This window comes from Heteronotia binoei, chromosome 21 (assembly GCF_032191835.1).
Source record: "Heteronotia binoei isolate CCM8104 ecotype False Entrance Well chromosome 21, APGP_CSIRO_Hbin_v1, whole genome shotgun sequence".
NCBI classification, from domain to species: Eukaryota; Metazoa; Chordata; class Lepidosauria; order Squamata; family Gekkonidae; genus Heteronotia; species Heteronotia binoei.
The window spans coordinates 123,315,973-123,332,080 of record NC_083243.1 but is presented as its reverse complement, the minus strand read 5'-3'; the positions used below and the strand labels follow the sequence as shown (position 1 = coordinate 123,332,080).

The following is a 16,108-nucleotide window of genomic DNA, read 5'->3' as shown; positions in this document are numbered from 1 at the left end:
GTGCGGCAGTTTGAAGACTTTCGGGCTGAGGTAGGGTATCGCAGGGTTTGGCCCCTCCCAGTGGAGGAATTGCTCCATTACTGTGTGTCACTGCAAGGTAAGGGGTTGGCTGTGCGATCCATTAGGGGGCGCCTATCTGCACTGGCTTTTGCCAGCAAGGCGCTAGGTTACAGGGAGGATACAGCAGACTTTCGTATTCGGAAGAAGCTGGAGGGGTGGTCTAGAGAGGCCTGTCCTCGGCTTGATAAGCGGAATCCTGTGTCCCCGTTGATTCTGTGTGGTTTGAAGAGGGTACGGGGCAGGGTGTGTGCTTCGTCATTTGAGGCATGTTCGTTTCACGCCACGTCCTTGTTAGCCTTCTTTGGGGCTCTTAGGGTCAGCGAGCTGGTGGCTCAATCCAGAAACGATGTTTCTGGTATGGCTTTGCGGTTGAGGGATTTACAGCTTTGTGGGGGTAAGGCAGTCATTACTGTCCGTCGTTCTAAGACGGATCAGTTGCAGAAGCATACTGTGCTTGAGCTTGGTAGTTGCTCAGAGCTTGAGCTGTGTCTTGTAACAGCTTTGGCCGCTTATTTGGCAGTCTGGGGAAGCCAGGGTGGGTTTTTGTTTATTCATTTAGACGGTAACCCATTAACGAAACACCAGTTTTGGGCTGTGACGTTCCGGACTTTGGGTGAGTTGGGGCTGTCAGGGGTGCGGTTTGGGACCCACTCCTTTAGAATTGGGGCAGCTTCAACAGCTGCTGCCGTGGGGTATCCTTCCTCCTCTATTCAAAAGTTAGGTCATTGGCGTTCATCGGCCTATAAGGCCTATGTTTGACCTTTTCTTAGGTCGTGAATGATTTTGGTTGTTGGAATGCTTTGGTTCTGTGTGTGTTTAACTCTTTTTTCTTTTTAGATGCTGTTCCTGGCCAGAAGAGCCAGAGCCGAGTTCTCATCGGCGGCCATAGCCACCTGTGACTCTTTATTCCGATCTCAGGGGGCAATAAAAGTGCAGCATTTGTTTTCTATCACTTTATGTTAATTCTTATAGAAAATGAATAACATAAAGTTTGAGGAGCACTGTGAATTAACTATACTTTTATTACCTCATTTCAAAGGACTGCACACAGTGTAACAAAACAGATGGTCTTCTTAAAACCAAATCACAAAATTTGAGTTGCTGTACAATTGGTTAGTCCAATCCAGCTAAGCAGATCCATGCACATAAGCAGGCTTCTGTCAAAGTTTGTGTGAATCAAAGTCTGGACTAGTTCTGCCAGTTAAATTTAAGTAGTCTTCTGCCCATGCCTCCTCATGCATCTTCTTTGGAATTTTTTTTAATAATTAAGTTTAGAATTTATACATATGCAGATCTTCCCATTCATGTCATGTTCATTTTTCCTTTAATATTTAAACTAAATGAGTGATTATGCAGCTCAGAATACAATTTTTTTTCTTTAAAAAAAAAAGCACAGCAGTTACTGTCCTTGAAAATAGCTGCTCAGCAATGCACACAAAGGGAAACCATTAGTTTGAATAATGGTATAAGAAATACAAGGCCAAGCCAATTTCCCATAAGCATGTCCCTGAGGCAGTTCAATAGTAAAAGCTATATATATAATCGAAGTCCATCTAAAACAGTGGTAAAGAACATAAGAGAAGCCATGTTGGATCATGTGTGTGTATATATATACACACACACACAGAGAGTGGTTAATAGCCACTGATGGACCTCTGCTTCATAATAAGAACATAAGAGAAGTGGTACTCAGTGTGACTCATGAACAGCCGCATTTGTAATTCCATCAACAGGAAGAACCACATGATTTCTCTATGCCCTGCATCCCACCCCACCAACCACATGCATGTAATAATATTCAAGATGCAGATACTAATATTAAAGAAGAAGAAGAATTGCAGATATATACCCCGCCCTTTTCTCTGGATCAGAGACTCAGAGCGGCTTACAATCGCCCATATCTTCTCCCCCCACAACAGACACCCTGTGAGGTGGGTGGGGCTGAGAGAGCTTTCACAGCAGCTGCCATTTCAAGAACAACCTCTGCCAGAGCTATGGCTAACCCAAGGCCATTCCAGCAGGTGCAAGTGGAGGAGTGGGGAATCAAACCCGTTTCTCCCAGATAAGAGTCCACATACTTAACCACTACACCAAACTGGCTCATACCTAAGAAAGAGAGATGGCAAAATATATAACTAAGAGAGTGAGATGGCAAAAATGGAAGAAAAGGCCACTGAAGTTTCATACTGCAAGAGTATTGCAAAGGGAGGCTCCAAGCCAACACTTCTGCTCGAGAAAGCAATGAATGAAGTAAAGGGCACTCTGGCTTTCAACTGCAGATAGGATTACTGCAGACAGGGCCTAGAGAAAATACCATGTGCCTTTAAAAGAAGCTTAGTATGTGAAAATAGGCAGGTGAAGGTTTTTATGGCATGAAGTATTTGCTACTGTATGCCAAGTATTTGCTGTAGATAAAACTGACATTACACCTAAATTAAAGGAATAAGACATTTTCTCCAGGCCAGCTGACAACCCTAACTTCAGATGCCTGCTCTAAGCCAACCAGCAGCAATCTCAGCAGATTCTTAGAGCAGGAAAGCCTGCTCCTTTGTGCCTTCTGGCTCATTCACTGTGACCAGCTTGCCAAGGGTGGCTGAGAAGGGGGTTGTGGAGCTAACTTTTTTTTCTTTTCAGCCTGCTTGATTACCTCTTAACAGTCATCTAGGATGCAAGTGCAGAGAGTATAGTTAAGACGGTGGTGGCGGGGGGTGGGGTGGGTTGCTGCAGAGGACTAGATGGGGGTTAGGTAGTTTATTTCCATTCCCAGAATAGGGCCAGATCGGCCATTATAGCTACTGGGAAAAATGAGAATGCAGCATACCTCCTGAGGATCTTACTCACCTGGCCAGGGAGGGCAAGGAGGCCAGTTAGGATTTTGCTTCCTAAAACTGGCTGTTTGGAAGGTGAGCAGTCAGGCAAGGTGGCCAGCCTCACCACTCTCATGATTGGCCTACCACTACCAGACTGAGAAGGAAGCAAACAGGCTGCCAAAAATAGCATCACCTGGCAGAGGCCAGCATTACAGCATCTGGTATTACCACTCCTTGTCAGAACACCCTACCACTGGGAGGGCTGGTGAGCAGGCCAGCGTTTGACCAGGGGCGTAGCTAGGGCTTTGGGGGCCTGGGGCCCAAGATTTATGTGGGCCCCCCTATGTGTGTGCACGCCGCCAGAAACAGGATATGATGTCACTTCCGGTGATGTCACTTCTGCAAGATGGCCACCACTTGCGAGGGAGCCCTGCTGGAAACAGCTGCTGGAACCTCGTAAGGCACATCCGACCAGCAGGCTACGACGCATCTCCCGTGCATCCCCAGCTTTGAGGGTTGTGCGCGCCCAGGTAAAGCGTGATGACACACATGACGTTTGGTGGGACTGACGCCACAGGCGCAGAGGCTGCCCGGGGGGCCGAGGGCGGACGTCACCTCAGGCCATGTCAGTTGTGGAAAGTGGATATGTAAATAATAGTATCTGCCTTCAGTCTTAATGCAAATAACCAGGAAGGGATTGGACCTCTGCAATGATGTAATTTTTAAAGAGGCAAATAACATTTGTGCTTGCATTTCACATACAGCGTGTGTACATTCTGAATTTGAGGGAAAGTCGGTGGATGCCAGGGTAAAGCAAAATACGTCCCAGTGAGACAAGGCAATGGGAAGATTCTTGTTTAAGAAAATTATGGATTTTTTGTGATGCTTAAACGGATTTTTTTTCTGGGCTGCTGGTGTACAGACCAGACTGACACTTAAAGAAACTGAAGGTCTGTTGGTCTCTTGATTTGAATATTGATATTGTTTGGCCCTTCCATTACAAAAATGTTACTGACCCATGAGCTAAGCAGTTTGAGGTGGAAATCCTTTGTCCTACTTTGTGAACTTTTTTTTTTAACCACACCACTAAACATTTAGCTTTTTGCCACTATGAGCAGTGTAACCTTTGACAAGCTATGTTTGTAAAGTCTATACCCGTTATTCATTAAAGAAAACCTAGTTGCAGTTAATCTCTCCCCCCCCAAAAAAAACCTAATCAGATTTTCCAGAGCGTCCCTCCCCCCATTTCTTTGAAGCTAGGGATTCAGATCTGACCAAAGTCAGTTTGTTATATAGCGAGCCAGTGGAACCCGCTGCCACAAGGTGGTCAAATGGAAATCGCGCTGAGATGCATAATACCTCTCAGCATCCAAAACAAGAGGAAATGCTGTTGCTGCCATGCCTCACTTCTGGGTTGCGCGGAGGCCTTCTCCGCCTGGCGGCTGGGCTCAAATCCGATCCGGCCAGGTTCCTCTGAGGTTCTGGCGGTTTAAGCTAGCGGCTTCAGTGATGGGCAGCCGGCCTTTGGGGGCAGGTTTCCAAGGCGCCCGAGGCGGAAGGAAGGAGGGCGCCTCGGCTGGGCGCTTGGGAGAGGCACCGAGCTGCGGCTCCCCAAGAAGCCCGCCTGAGCCAGTGCCGCTTGCGCTCTGCCCTCCTCTCCGAGCCGGTCCTGGTGCCTTCCGCCCGGAGTTCGGCGAAGAGCGCAGGCGGGTCTCTGGGCAGGCGAGTTGCCGTCCGGGCCGGGGGCGCCTGCAAGGGAGCTGGTGGCGAAGACTCTGCGCGGAGTGGTATGCGCGGCGTCTCCCCTCGGCGCTGGAGCAAGTAGTGCAGCCTGCAGAGTGAGCGCACATCAGCCTCTGCCGCCTCTTCCTGGCCGGAGCAGGTTTCGCCGGCGGCGAGGGAGGTGAGAGCGGCGCTGGCGCCCACCCCGCGCTAGCAGAGCCGGCAGGAGGAGCTCGGTGGCCGGCCAGGCCAAGGGAAGCCGTCCTTCTGCGCCCTCCTCGGCCATTGTTCGGGACCCCCCTTGGCAATGCAGGGACCCCCCAGACCTGGGGCGACCCGCCCCCCCCCCCACGCCACTGCGTTTGACTACAGCAAGTTACACATTTAAGAATAAAAGGTATTATTATTATAAGAAAAACCCCTACCACAAAGGTGGCCACATGTGGCTCATTCACACATATCCTGTGACTCCCAGAGGTCAAGGAGGAACTTAATGCAGGCTTAATCTTAAATAAGTGCTTAGCAATGGGGCCTCGGTCAGCCTCTGAGCTCTGACTCATAGGTAGGCTACTATTTCTGCCCTGTGTGAAATGAGGAAGGAGGAGAAATTGGCAGGCTTGCAAGCTCTTCTCCTCTACCACCACAGAGGTCATAAAGAGACCTAGAGCATGCAAACAGAGCATAAGTGCTGAGTGAGCCACTGGAAGGAGGGACAGAACTTAAGAGGGCGGCGCAGGGTTCCTTTTTAGTTTCATAGCTCTTGTAGGAGCTGTATTTACTAATCTTGGTGTCAAGGCAAAGAGAGAAGCATAATAACACAAATGATGGTTAGTGATTTAAATGCTACATGTGTGTTTCCTTCTCCCACTGGTGCAAAAAAAAAAAAAATTCCCTAACCTTTTCCTATGCTGGTTTTATGGGACTGTTATTCCCAGCTTTTGTTTTTTAAAAAAGACTCCTTCTAGCATATTATAAAGTTCATACATATGTATTTTATCTATCTGTGCAGAGGAAGTATTAAGAATTTTAATAAAGACATATGTAATATTCATGTTTTTCAGCTCTCAAACATCTGATGTTTATTCTATGTGGTTCTTACGTTAAGCAAGTTTGGCCATCCCTGCCCTACCACATAAGCAGGAACATAATACAAGAAGGTATAAATAAAATATAAACATTCCAAGCAATTTCTGGCTCTTATTTAAACTTGTGATCATGTTTGTGAATGTATCTATGTTTCTTTGACTTAAAATGCTTAAAGCTACAGGTGTACATCATTCAGCACTTACAGATCCTTCAACTGCATAGAGCCTCAACTTAATTATGAAGTGTGAGGGTATGGATCAAGCTTAATTGCTCATGTGCACAGCTTTACTGTAGGGGGTGGGGGGAGAATGCAAATGAATGGCAGGATTGGAGAGCTGCCATATGCACAGAGATCTAAACTGGAATAATTAAGGAAAATTAGACTATAGTTGCTAATCACGGCCAGGTTATTGAGGCTCCTCTGAAGTTTGACATGACATTTAGAGGAGAATTTCAGAAATGTCCCTAATGTATTCCCAAGAACCAATACTGTATATTCACATTTTATTTCTGCCCCCCCCCCAACAGGATAGGTTCATTCTGATACTACTAGTAAACAGCTTTTTTAAAAGCACAATTAGAATTTAATTGAGGTATTTATATCTAAACGTAGGCTCCCACAAATCTTCTTTCCCATCCAAAGGAAAATCATATCAATTGTACTACACATTTTGCTTGTAAGACTCTATTTTGCTGGTAAGGCAACTCTATGAGCAAGATTGGATGGCACTTTTGCCAGCCTCTCAGCCTTGCACATATTTGGCAGAGAAAGCACACTTGCCTGATTCTCCCAATTATTGTTCGAGCTCCACCTCTGAAAACACTGTTGGAATTTAATATATGAAGTGGATGTACAAGCAAACAGACTGTGCATTTGATTTCACAGTAAACTCCGGAAGATTTGTGCAGTGTGTACATCTGATCCGACTATGAAGCCGCATAAAGACATTCAGTGATGAGGCAGGAGCATCAAGCGAGCACAGGCAGGTGCACTTTCACTCTCCATCACAAAGGCAGTGCATTTGCACAAATACAATCCCATTCAGCCCTTGTCATTTCAGAAGAACAACTACCATACTAGTCAAAAGCCTGCATTCATGTATCACTTCCCTATAACAACAGAATACATAATTAAAGTTTGGTTTGATGAGAATAAGCAATTTACATTTTCTACACATTACGGTTTATGGCTCTTTTTTCAAAAGATATTTCTGGCAGTATAAATGGCTTTCATTTACCACATTATTTCCTCTTTCTTCAGTATAATAATAATAATATTTTTTTAATAATGCAAAGTGTATCTGCAGCTGGACATACCTCAGAATTACCAGGATGTTCTGAATCTGTGTTTGATATATTTTCAAATAACGGTCCATTGACTTCTTCTCCTAAATAACATAAAAAGAAATATATGATTACCTCATGCTTTCCTTTTTTTACACTTTCAAGGAAAACTAAAAGTAAGTAAGTAAGTAAATAAATAAAATAAGTGACTGAAAATTCAGGTTTGGGTCAGATGTCAGATGCCAATGTTTAATGAAACCAACAATCATTAGAGTAATCATCTAAATGCAAGCCACTCCACAATAGTTAGTTATAGTCTAAAAACCAGAATTTGAAGCATGCTTTCAAATTGGTTTATTAATCAAAGTTCATCTTAACCAGGGCTTTTTTTGTAGAAAAAACCCAGCAGGAACTCATTTGCATATTAAGCCACACACCCTGACACCAAACCAGCTGGAACTGCATGCCTGTGTATTCCTGCTCAAAAAAAAAAAGCCCTGATCTTAACTATGGTTTTGCATAATGTATGAACAGGGACATCCAGGATGAGCATTGGCTTGTTACCCAGCACTGAGGTCGTCAATCCACAGTCGGGGGTGGGAGATTCCCTGGGTTGGAGCCCCTCCTCCTGCTTCAGAGGTATCAGAAAGTGGGGGGAAATGGCTATCGGGCGCTCCTCTCTGAGCAAGAATTACCCCCCCCCCCTTGAATGGTCTAAATAAGCAGCAGAAGAGGAAGCCACACATCTATAATTTGTCTCCCTTTATGCTTCAAGTGTGGTGGTCCAAAAAGAACACAGTTACCAACCTCCAGGTGGACCTGGAGTTCCCCCAAAATTATAACTGATCTCCAGACTATAGAGACCATTTCCCTTTAAAGAAATGTCAGCTTCAGAGCTATACCACAGAGGAAGGAGCCTGTGGACACTTTTGGAATTCTGACACAGGTTAGTGGACCACAAAATGACTGCTGCAAGACGTGATGCCAATCACAACATATTGGTGTGAGGCAAAGCACTTGAATTCCCCTCAAGGGTTATGTAATAATAATTACAGGCTTGCTCCGACTTCAGGTGTCCATAGTTTGGGCCTTCCTGCAAGTACCATATTTGTCTCTTTCAAGGCAGGACTCTAGAATGTGGTGATTGGTTAATCATGAGAACCAGGGGTTTTTTTTGCAGCAGGAACTCCTTTGCATATTAGGCCACACGCCCCTGACATAGCCAATCCTCCAAGAGCTTACTGAGTATCTTCACCCCTACAAAAAACCATGGATGGTTGAATGGCCTAATGTTTCTTATTCCAGGGCCTACTGTAAACTCTTTGAGAATTGGGTACATCAGGGGGGTGTAGCCTAATATGCAAAGGAGTTCCTGATACAAAAAAAAAGCCCTGGTGAGAACCTATGCTCAGTTATGTCAGCAGATGGGGAGGGAAATTAGGAGTGAATGTTAACATTTTCTGGAAATTCCTGATTGCACCCTAGAACCCACCTGGTGCCAAGACTATAGATCTAAAAGACCTACAGACTATAGACCTAAAAGACTACTATAAGACTATAGACTTGAGGGAAGTCATGATAACTTTATGCTTGTGCCATGCTAGTATGCTTTGATATGTTATGCTATGTCATGGTGGACTGTAACATTAAGTACAATACACATAGTTGCCCAATAATGTCTCTGTTTGCCCTTGGCCACAGTTATTCTCACAAGTCTGCAGAGACAGCAGTCAACATTTCACTTGAACAGAACTTATACCAAGAGAATTGAGTTTCCAATGTGCAGTGTACACACAGTGCTCTAGAAATAATCCTCAAAACAGGAAACTGTTGTGTTTCTAAATCACAATAACAAGATCTAATGTGTAGCAACAGAATTAAAATTGCCTTGAGAGAATACATAATAATAAATCTGATTCAAACAAGCTCTACTCAGGGACATTTGTTTGCTCAGCAGTTATGAACAAGTTGTTCTGTGCCTACAGAAATCACTGCATCACTGTTTGGCAATGAATACTCCCCAAGCCACGAGTCCCCAGCGGCACTCAAAGCAATTTAAGAATAAAGATGCATTTGCACCCAACACTGAGTATCTTCACCCCTACAAAAAACCATGGATGGTTGAATGGCCTAATGTTTCCTGGAATATGGTATAATGAGATTCAATCCTTTTTCTAAGATTTTGTAATAAGCAGAGTAAAACCAGAAAACATCTGCATCTAAATAAGGGTTTACTATTAATATGCTCTTTATAACTGAATGTAATGCCATATTTTTGGTAATAGTGATAACCTATTATTGATGTTGAAAACCTGATGGGGTTGTCCTAAGGCAGTTGTAACTTGATGGCACTTTCCATCGCAATATTGGGATAAGTTTTAACTTTATACTTGGATGGCAGAAAATTTCACTTGACTCCAAAGCCTACCTACAATTTCTGGGCCATGAGTCAGAGATGAGGGTAGGGATTGGTTTACAGGCTGCTGATATCAAAAAGGTGTTTCTTTTTTCGTAGAATAAGGAGAAAGCCATTATACTGTGCAGCTCCTAATGGAACACCATACATAGGGGAAAGATTGTTCTTGAAACTATACCTGTTACCTGGGCCTGTCATCCTGTCAAGGATAGCAAAGCAGCACTGGAGGAGAAGGAAGACAAACTAACATGCACACAGGAGTGTACAACATTTTATAGAATATTTTGTTATCTATGGGAATTTGTCACATTCTTGTGATTCTTGTTGCTCAATGAAAGTAACATAACGTTCCTTGGGCAATTTTGGGAAAGGAACTTGATTGTTGAGTCACATTCACAGGGTGGGGGGAGAAGAAATATTTTGTCTTTTCTTTGTGTCCTAAAAGACAAAAGGTTATGCAAGCTAACAGGCCTGGATAACAAATCACGCTGGCAAACCACAACCATGATAACAGGCTTAAAAAAAAAAAGAGTATGTACCAGTTCATGTGACACAGCCTCCAGAAACCTACATTCATATGGTAGTATGGATGCAGTCCAGGGAATGGGGCATTATCATTTGACTTTGCTTTTAGCTTCTAACTCATTAATTCATACAAAATATTTTTAAACTCGTCTTTCTCATTACAACTGAGGACCCAAGGTGGATTATAAAATAAATAAAATAGATTTAAATTGTATGCAAAATACATTAACCTTAAAAGCAATAAATTCAAAATGTTATTTCAATGAAGTTAACTAGTATAAAAATCACAATGTTCACAACCAATAAGTATACAATAAATACAGAATATGGTTAACAATATTAAAATAACTATTACTAACTTGCTCACAGATGAGAATCAGACTGCCCCCCCCCCCCCAAAAAAGAACTCTCCAGAAAAAATCAGTTTTACACCCTATTCCTAAACCACTGGAAAAGCCCAAGCCCAGGCCATTGCAGAACATTCCTTAGGCAAAGGAGTACTGATGGGAACTGCCCCATGGGAACATGGAAGGAAAGGTAGTTCTTCAAGTCTGTTTGCCCCCAGGTCATGAAGGGCTTTAAAAGTAAATACCAGCACCTTGAACTGGACCCATAAATCAATAGGAAGCCAATAAAGGGACTTAACAATGTACATAAAATGGTAATGACAACTAGCCTCTGATAACAAATATACCAGTGGAACTTTCTGGATCATATTCAATGGGAGCCCCATATAGAGTGTATTACAATATCCTAGTCTTGGGATTACTGAAGGATGTATTAGCATGGCCAGACTGGATGCCTGTCAACAGGGATTCAGCTTCCTAAGAAGCATCACATGGAAAGAAACCTCCCAGTGAACATTGGCAGCCACCAGTCCTCAGTGACAGTTCTTTTGTACAGCTTCCCTTTTCTCACTTCTCTGTCCACAATTCATAGACTTATTCTAGGTCCTGTTCAATGCCTTGTATACATGAATAAGCAGCCTCTCTTAATTCTAAGTATATCTGAACACAGCAACATTATAATTTATTTGTAGTATAAAAATGCAATCACTTTTCCCCTACTATTCCTACTATTTCCTTTTTAATATTTATTTATGGCTTTTATATGAAAGCTACTTCAAAGAGTTTGGTCTGTTCCAGATGATTTAGAATGATATGCAATCAGTAGAAATATGAGTTAGTTAATGCTTCAAATTGCGAGCATACTTTTGAAATAGTTGAAGCATAAGCCATATCTCCCTGAAGCTCTTTGCACTAACTTTTCCATTAATAGTTACCACTGTGGCCTTGCAAAGATCCTGCCCCCCTCCAAAAAAATTAATCTGTTCCTAACTTGTATTTGACAGCATGATACAAGTCAGGGGTGCTCTGAATTTGCTAATTCTAGTCTTTCAGCTCTCCTAATTTATGGTTTTATACCTTGAATAGCAAACCACAGTTCCCTGTATAATTTCAAAGCAACATTATGGGAAAATTAAAGGCCGGTATAAAAGTTAAATTTAGCAGTGTTGCTTTCCAGTATGTGTCTCGCCAACAGCTTTCATGGCTCTGGAGCTCCTACTATCTTATCATATCCTTGATAATAGTAAAATTCCCCAGCTACCAAATAACCCTGTTGAAAAAGGCCATATAATCCCTTGAAATGTCAACTGTAAATTAGGGTTGCCAACCCCCAGTTGGGGGCAGGGGATACCGGGGCAGGGGATACCACTTTAGGGTCATCAGAAAGAGGGGGGTGGGTTAAAAATCTTCTGGGCACTCCATTATACCCTATGAAGACTGATCCCCATAGGGTATAATGGAGAATCAATCTGTGAGTATGTAGGGCTCTGGGGGAAGGCCTGTTTTTTGAGGTAGAGGCAACAAATTTTCAGCATACCATCTGGTGCCTCTCCTCAAAACACCCCTAAGTTTCAAAAAGACTGGACTAGGGAGTCTAATTCTATGAACCCCAAAAGAAGGTTGCCCTCATCCTCTATTATTTTCAATGGAGGAAGACATTTAAAAGGACTGTGGTCCCTTTAAATGTGATGGCCAGAACTCCCTTTGGAGTTCAATTATGCTTGTCACAACCTTGCTCCTGGCTCCACCCCCAAAGTCTCCAGATATTTCCTGAGTCAGACTTGGCAATCCTAGTAAAACTACACCACATCTAAAGATAGGTGCTTTTCCAGAATGGGATTTCTGGAAGTCTTTATCAGCCACTGATATTAAGGAGAGAGACAGGGAAAGGGAGAAACAGAGATCATATCACAGGAGCACCAGACAACAGTTAGCTATATGGATTTTTTTTAAAAAACAACACCATACACTTGAGGAACTTTCATACTTCTTTTGTTTCTTTTATACTGCCTTTATTAACAACAAAAAGAGCAACTATTGTATCCAAAGAACAACTGTGAATCAATTTTTTCAACGGCCTCTTTCAGTCAAGCATTCAGAATGTTGCTTCAGCCCTCCCCCACAATATTAGCTTTTACAGAGTTGCAAAATCTTTTTTTAAAAAAACCCAAAACAATAAATTTCAGAAAATGAACCAGACTTTCTCTTCCAAGTTCTAAAAGTTAAGCAATAGCTTGTTTTTTCCTTCCATATTTTTTTCTTGTGGCCCTTCTCTCTTCCCCCGAACAGCAGTCCATGTCTGTGCTACTCTTGTGCTATGCGGTTCCATTAGCTGACCAAAGTGAATGCTGCAGGAGACGGTTCTTAAGGCCCAGTTACAAGTTCTTGAAGTCATGGCTTGAGTAGCTTCCTACTCTAGCAACCAAAATAATGTACTGAATGCTTGATGTCCCTGGTTCATCCCCTCCTCTTAAGAATTCATTACATGGCCACTATTTCATAATTTAACAACTATCATAAGGATAACAGACCTACATTACAGGACCATTGTAAAGCCTACTAGGATAGTACATATGAAATATTGAAATGCTTTGAACACTCTGAAGTACTACATAATAAATGCTAAGCAATACTATGTTGCTCCAAGGTCTAACTGTGTGTTAAATCAATGTGCTGTTGGCATTTACTGTCAGCTGAGGAAGATTCTCTTAGCACACAGATAATATCTAAGCACCAAACATATTTGAACAATGTTGGTCACAAATGTTTAACCAACAGGTACACCTTGCAGATAAATCATTTGAAAGCTGGAAGGGAAACAGACCAAAGTACCATTATCTTTAACAAAACCAGTATCCAATATCCATGTTGCAAAGTGTTGGTATTAATAATAATAATAATAATAATAATAATAATAATAATAATAATAATAATAATAATAATAATATTTTATTTATATCCCACCCTTCCCGCCACAGCAGGCTCAGGGCGGCTCACAAAATATGGCATAAATACAAGGTTACAATAATAAAACATTATATCATACAATATACAATTCACAATATTTGCTATTACATTACAAAACATTATAATTAAAACCATCAATTAATTAAATTCTAATATTTTCAGGTGCTATAGTCTAGATGTTCTCCTCTTGTAATTTATGATGACCGTATCCACATTAAGGCTAGGATCCACATTAAGAGAAGGCCAGCTGAAAGAGAATAGTCTTGCAAGCCCTACGGAATTGAACAAGACTCTGCAGGGCCCGCACTTCATCTGGTAGTTGGTTCCACCAGTGCGGAACTGCGATCGAAAAGGCCCTTTCTATCGTAGTCTTCAATATGGCCTCCTTCAGCCTGGGGATTGTCAAAAGATTTTGTGCACCTGATTTCAGTACTCTATGGGGCACATATGGGAAGAGACAGTCCCTAAGGTAGGCAGGTCCTCAGCTATTAATCATTTTGATCCATTATGGAAAAGGACCACCGATCTTCCTTCCTTCCTTCCTTCCTTCCTTCCTTCCTTCCTTCCTTCCTTCCTTCCTTCCTTCCTTCCTTCCTTCCTTCCTTCCTTCCTTCCTTCCTTCCTTCCTTCCTTCCTTCCTTCCTTTTCTACATAATTGAGTATTGTTACAGTGGGGTAGACATGTAATGCCTACTTACATCACTGATGGGTATCAGATCATTCTTTTAAAGTCACTTGGTAAAAATGCGGCAGTTACAATTCTAACATTCATCATCTTCATTGTGTACATACAAAGACTACTGTTGTAAACTAAAGGCATCATAATGAATGCAAAAACAATGTCAGCTTTGCTTAATCACCATCCCATGAGAAGGTTCATTATTCTGCGAGAGATACTTAATAAACTGAAAATACATTTCCGTAAGTACAGGTCAGGGAATAAATATCCTGACCTCACTGAAAGTACAGTTCTAAGGATGGGTGAGGGGCTTTAACTTAGGGTTGCCAAGTCCAATTCAAGAAATATCTGGGGACTTTGGGGGTGGAGCCAGGAGACTTTGGGGGTGGAGCCAGGAGACATTGGGGGCGGAGCCAGGAACAAGGGTATGACAAGCATAATTGAACTCCAAGATGGACAATTATGCCACTGATGGACCTCTGCTCCATATTTTTATCCAATCCCCTCTTAAAGCTGGTGATAAGTCCTCAAGTGACATGTGGATCCACCCCCCAAGGCTTTGATGACCAACCCTTTCCTATTGGCAGCTCTTTACTCAAAGGCTGCCGGGGGGGGGGGGAGCCTGCAATTTGCGGACGCTAAAGCGGGGAAGCCAAAGCCCAGCGACTGGCGCCCTAGAAAAAGGCTGATGTTTCCCCAGGAGCAGGCATTGCTAAGCGGCAGGCGAGCGGAAAAGGCCGGCGCGTTGAAGGGAGCCAGGCCTGGGAGTGGGAGGGAAGCTGAGGAGAAGCTGCCGGCGATTCCGGCCGGGCGAAAGCAGGCGGGCGCGTGTGAGTGGCAGAAGCGAGGAGGGAGGCGCTAGCGGGAGAGCCGAGCGAAGAGCCCTCGAGCCAATCCGGCCTGTCTGGAGCACCAGCCAGCACGAGAGGGAACGGGGCAGGGAGAAAAGTTGGGCCCTCTTGGCCTCCCTTTGGGCGCCGCCGGGGGCTCCTTCTCCTCTTCCTCAGCCAGGCCTTCTCCCTTCGCTTCCTCCTTCCCCACCTCATCACGCGATCCCCCCTTCCCTGTCGCCGCTCAGCGCCCGCTCTGCCAGGGGTTTCCTGAAGTGGCTCTGCTGCAGCCCCTGGTAGGAAGCGAGGGCACAGGGGGTGGTAATGCGGCTGGAGCCGTCGATGCCTGCAGAGTGGCTGCGGGCGCCAAGGCGCCAAGCGCGGCCAGCAGCAACGGAGCAGGGGCTTCCCCCTCTGGTCAGCTGACGCGGCGGCGGCGCGGGAAGCAGTTCCCCCCACCCCCCACCCCCGCCTCCAAATGTTGGTGCGGCGCTGGTGTTGCTGCGGCGGCGGCGGCCCGGCGCTGTGAGGGGGAAGCATCGTCCCCCCTCCCGCTTCCGAATATTTGCAGACCGGGGGAGGAGGCTCAAAATCCAGTGTTCTCCCGCCAGGGCGGGAGATTTGGGACGCCTACTTTAACTACACATGCTAATATACACATCCAAATGTCCTTACCTGTTCAAGTAATTACGCCCTGCTTCATATTTCATCAGTATATGCAAAACAAACAGCAGCTTACAATTAGAAACAGGACACTTAAGGCTATAGCTCCAGAGGCAGAGGAATGACCTCCAGCTAAAGAACTGACTTATTATTTTGTTTTAGAAAGTTTTAAATCAGCCTTTGGTGCTTTCTTAGTGGATTGAGGGAATGTTGTTGATGTTGTTTACCCGGATTTCTGTAACGCTTTTGACAGAGTTCCTCATGATGGGAAAACTAGTGGACTGGACTTGAGGATAGTTAGGTGGATAGGGAACTGGTTGGAGAAACCATACTCAAAGAGTAGTTGTCACTTGTATTTTATATGAATGGAGGAAGGTGTCCACTGGAGTGCCACAGGGTTTTTTTTTCTGGGCCTGGTACTTTTCAATATTTTTATAAATGTGCTGGATGAGGGTGTGGAGGGCTACCCATTCAATGTTCATATGAAACCAAATTGGGAGGAGCAGTGAACATAAAAGAAGATATAGAATTCAATGAGATCTGAACATGCTGGAAAAGAGGGGGGATGTGAACAAGATGCAATTTAATAAGGGTAGGTGCCAAGTTCAATATCTGGGTAAGAAAAATAAGGAAAACATATGCTGGATGAGGGATACACTTCTGGGGAGCAGTTTGTTCTCTTGAAGGGTTGCCACTTAGGCCAGGGAGCTGCTCCTGTT

At 43.8% G+C, this 16,108-nt stretch overlaps 1 protein-coding gene across 6 annotated transcripts in view; it reads right to left on the bottom strand.

Annotated features, from left to right (window-relative positions):
- Nucleotides 1-16,108, bottom strand: part of ANO5 (anoctamin 5) — a 95,506-nt gene that overhangs the window by 68,047 nt on the left and 11,351 nt on the right. For all 6 annotated transcript variants that reach the window (XM_060261479.1, XM_060261481.1, XM_060261477.1 and 3 more), the window contains exon 2: nt 6,996-7,066. In XM_060261479.1, the coding sequence (XP_060117462.1) occupies nt 6,996-7,066 (71 nt within the window). The remainder of the gene's footprint in view (nt 1-6,995; nt 7,067-16,108) is intronic.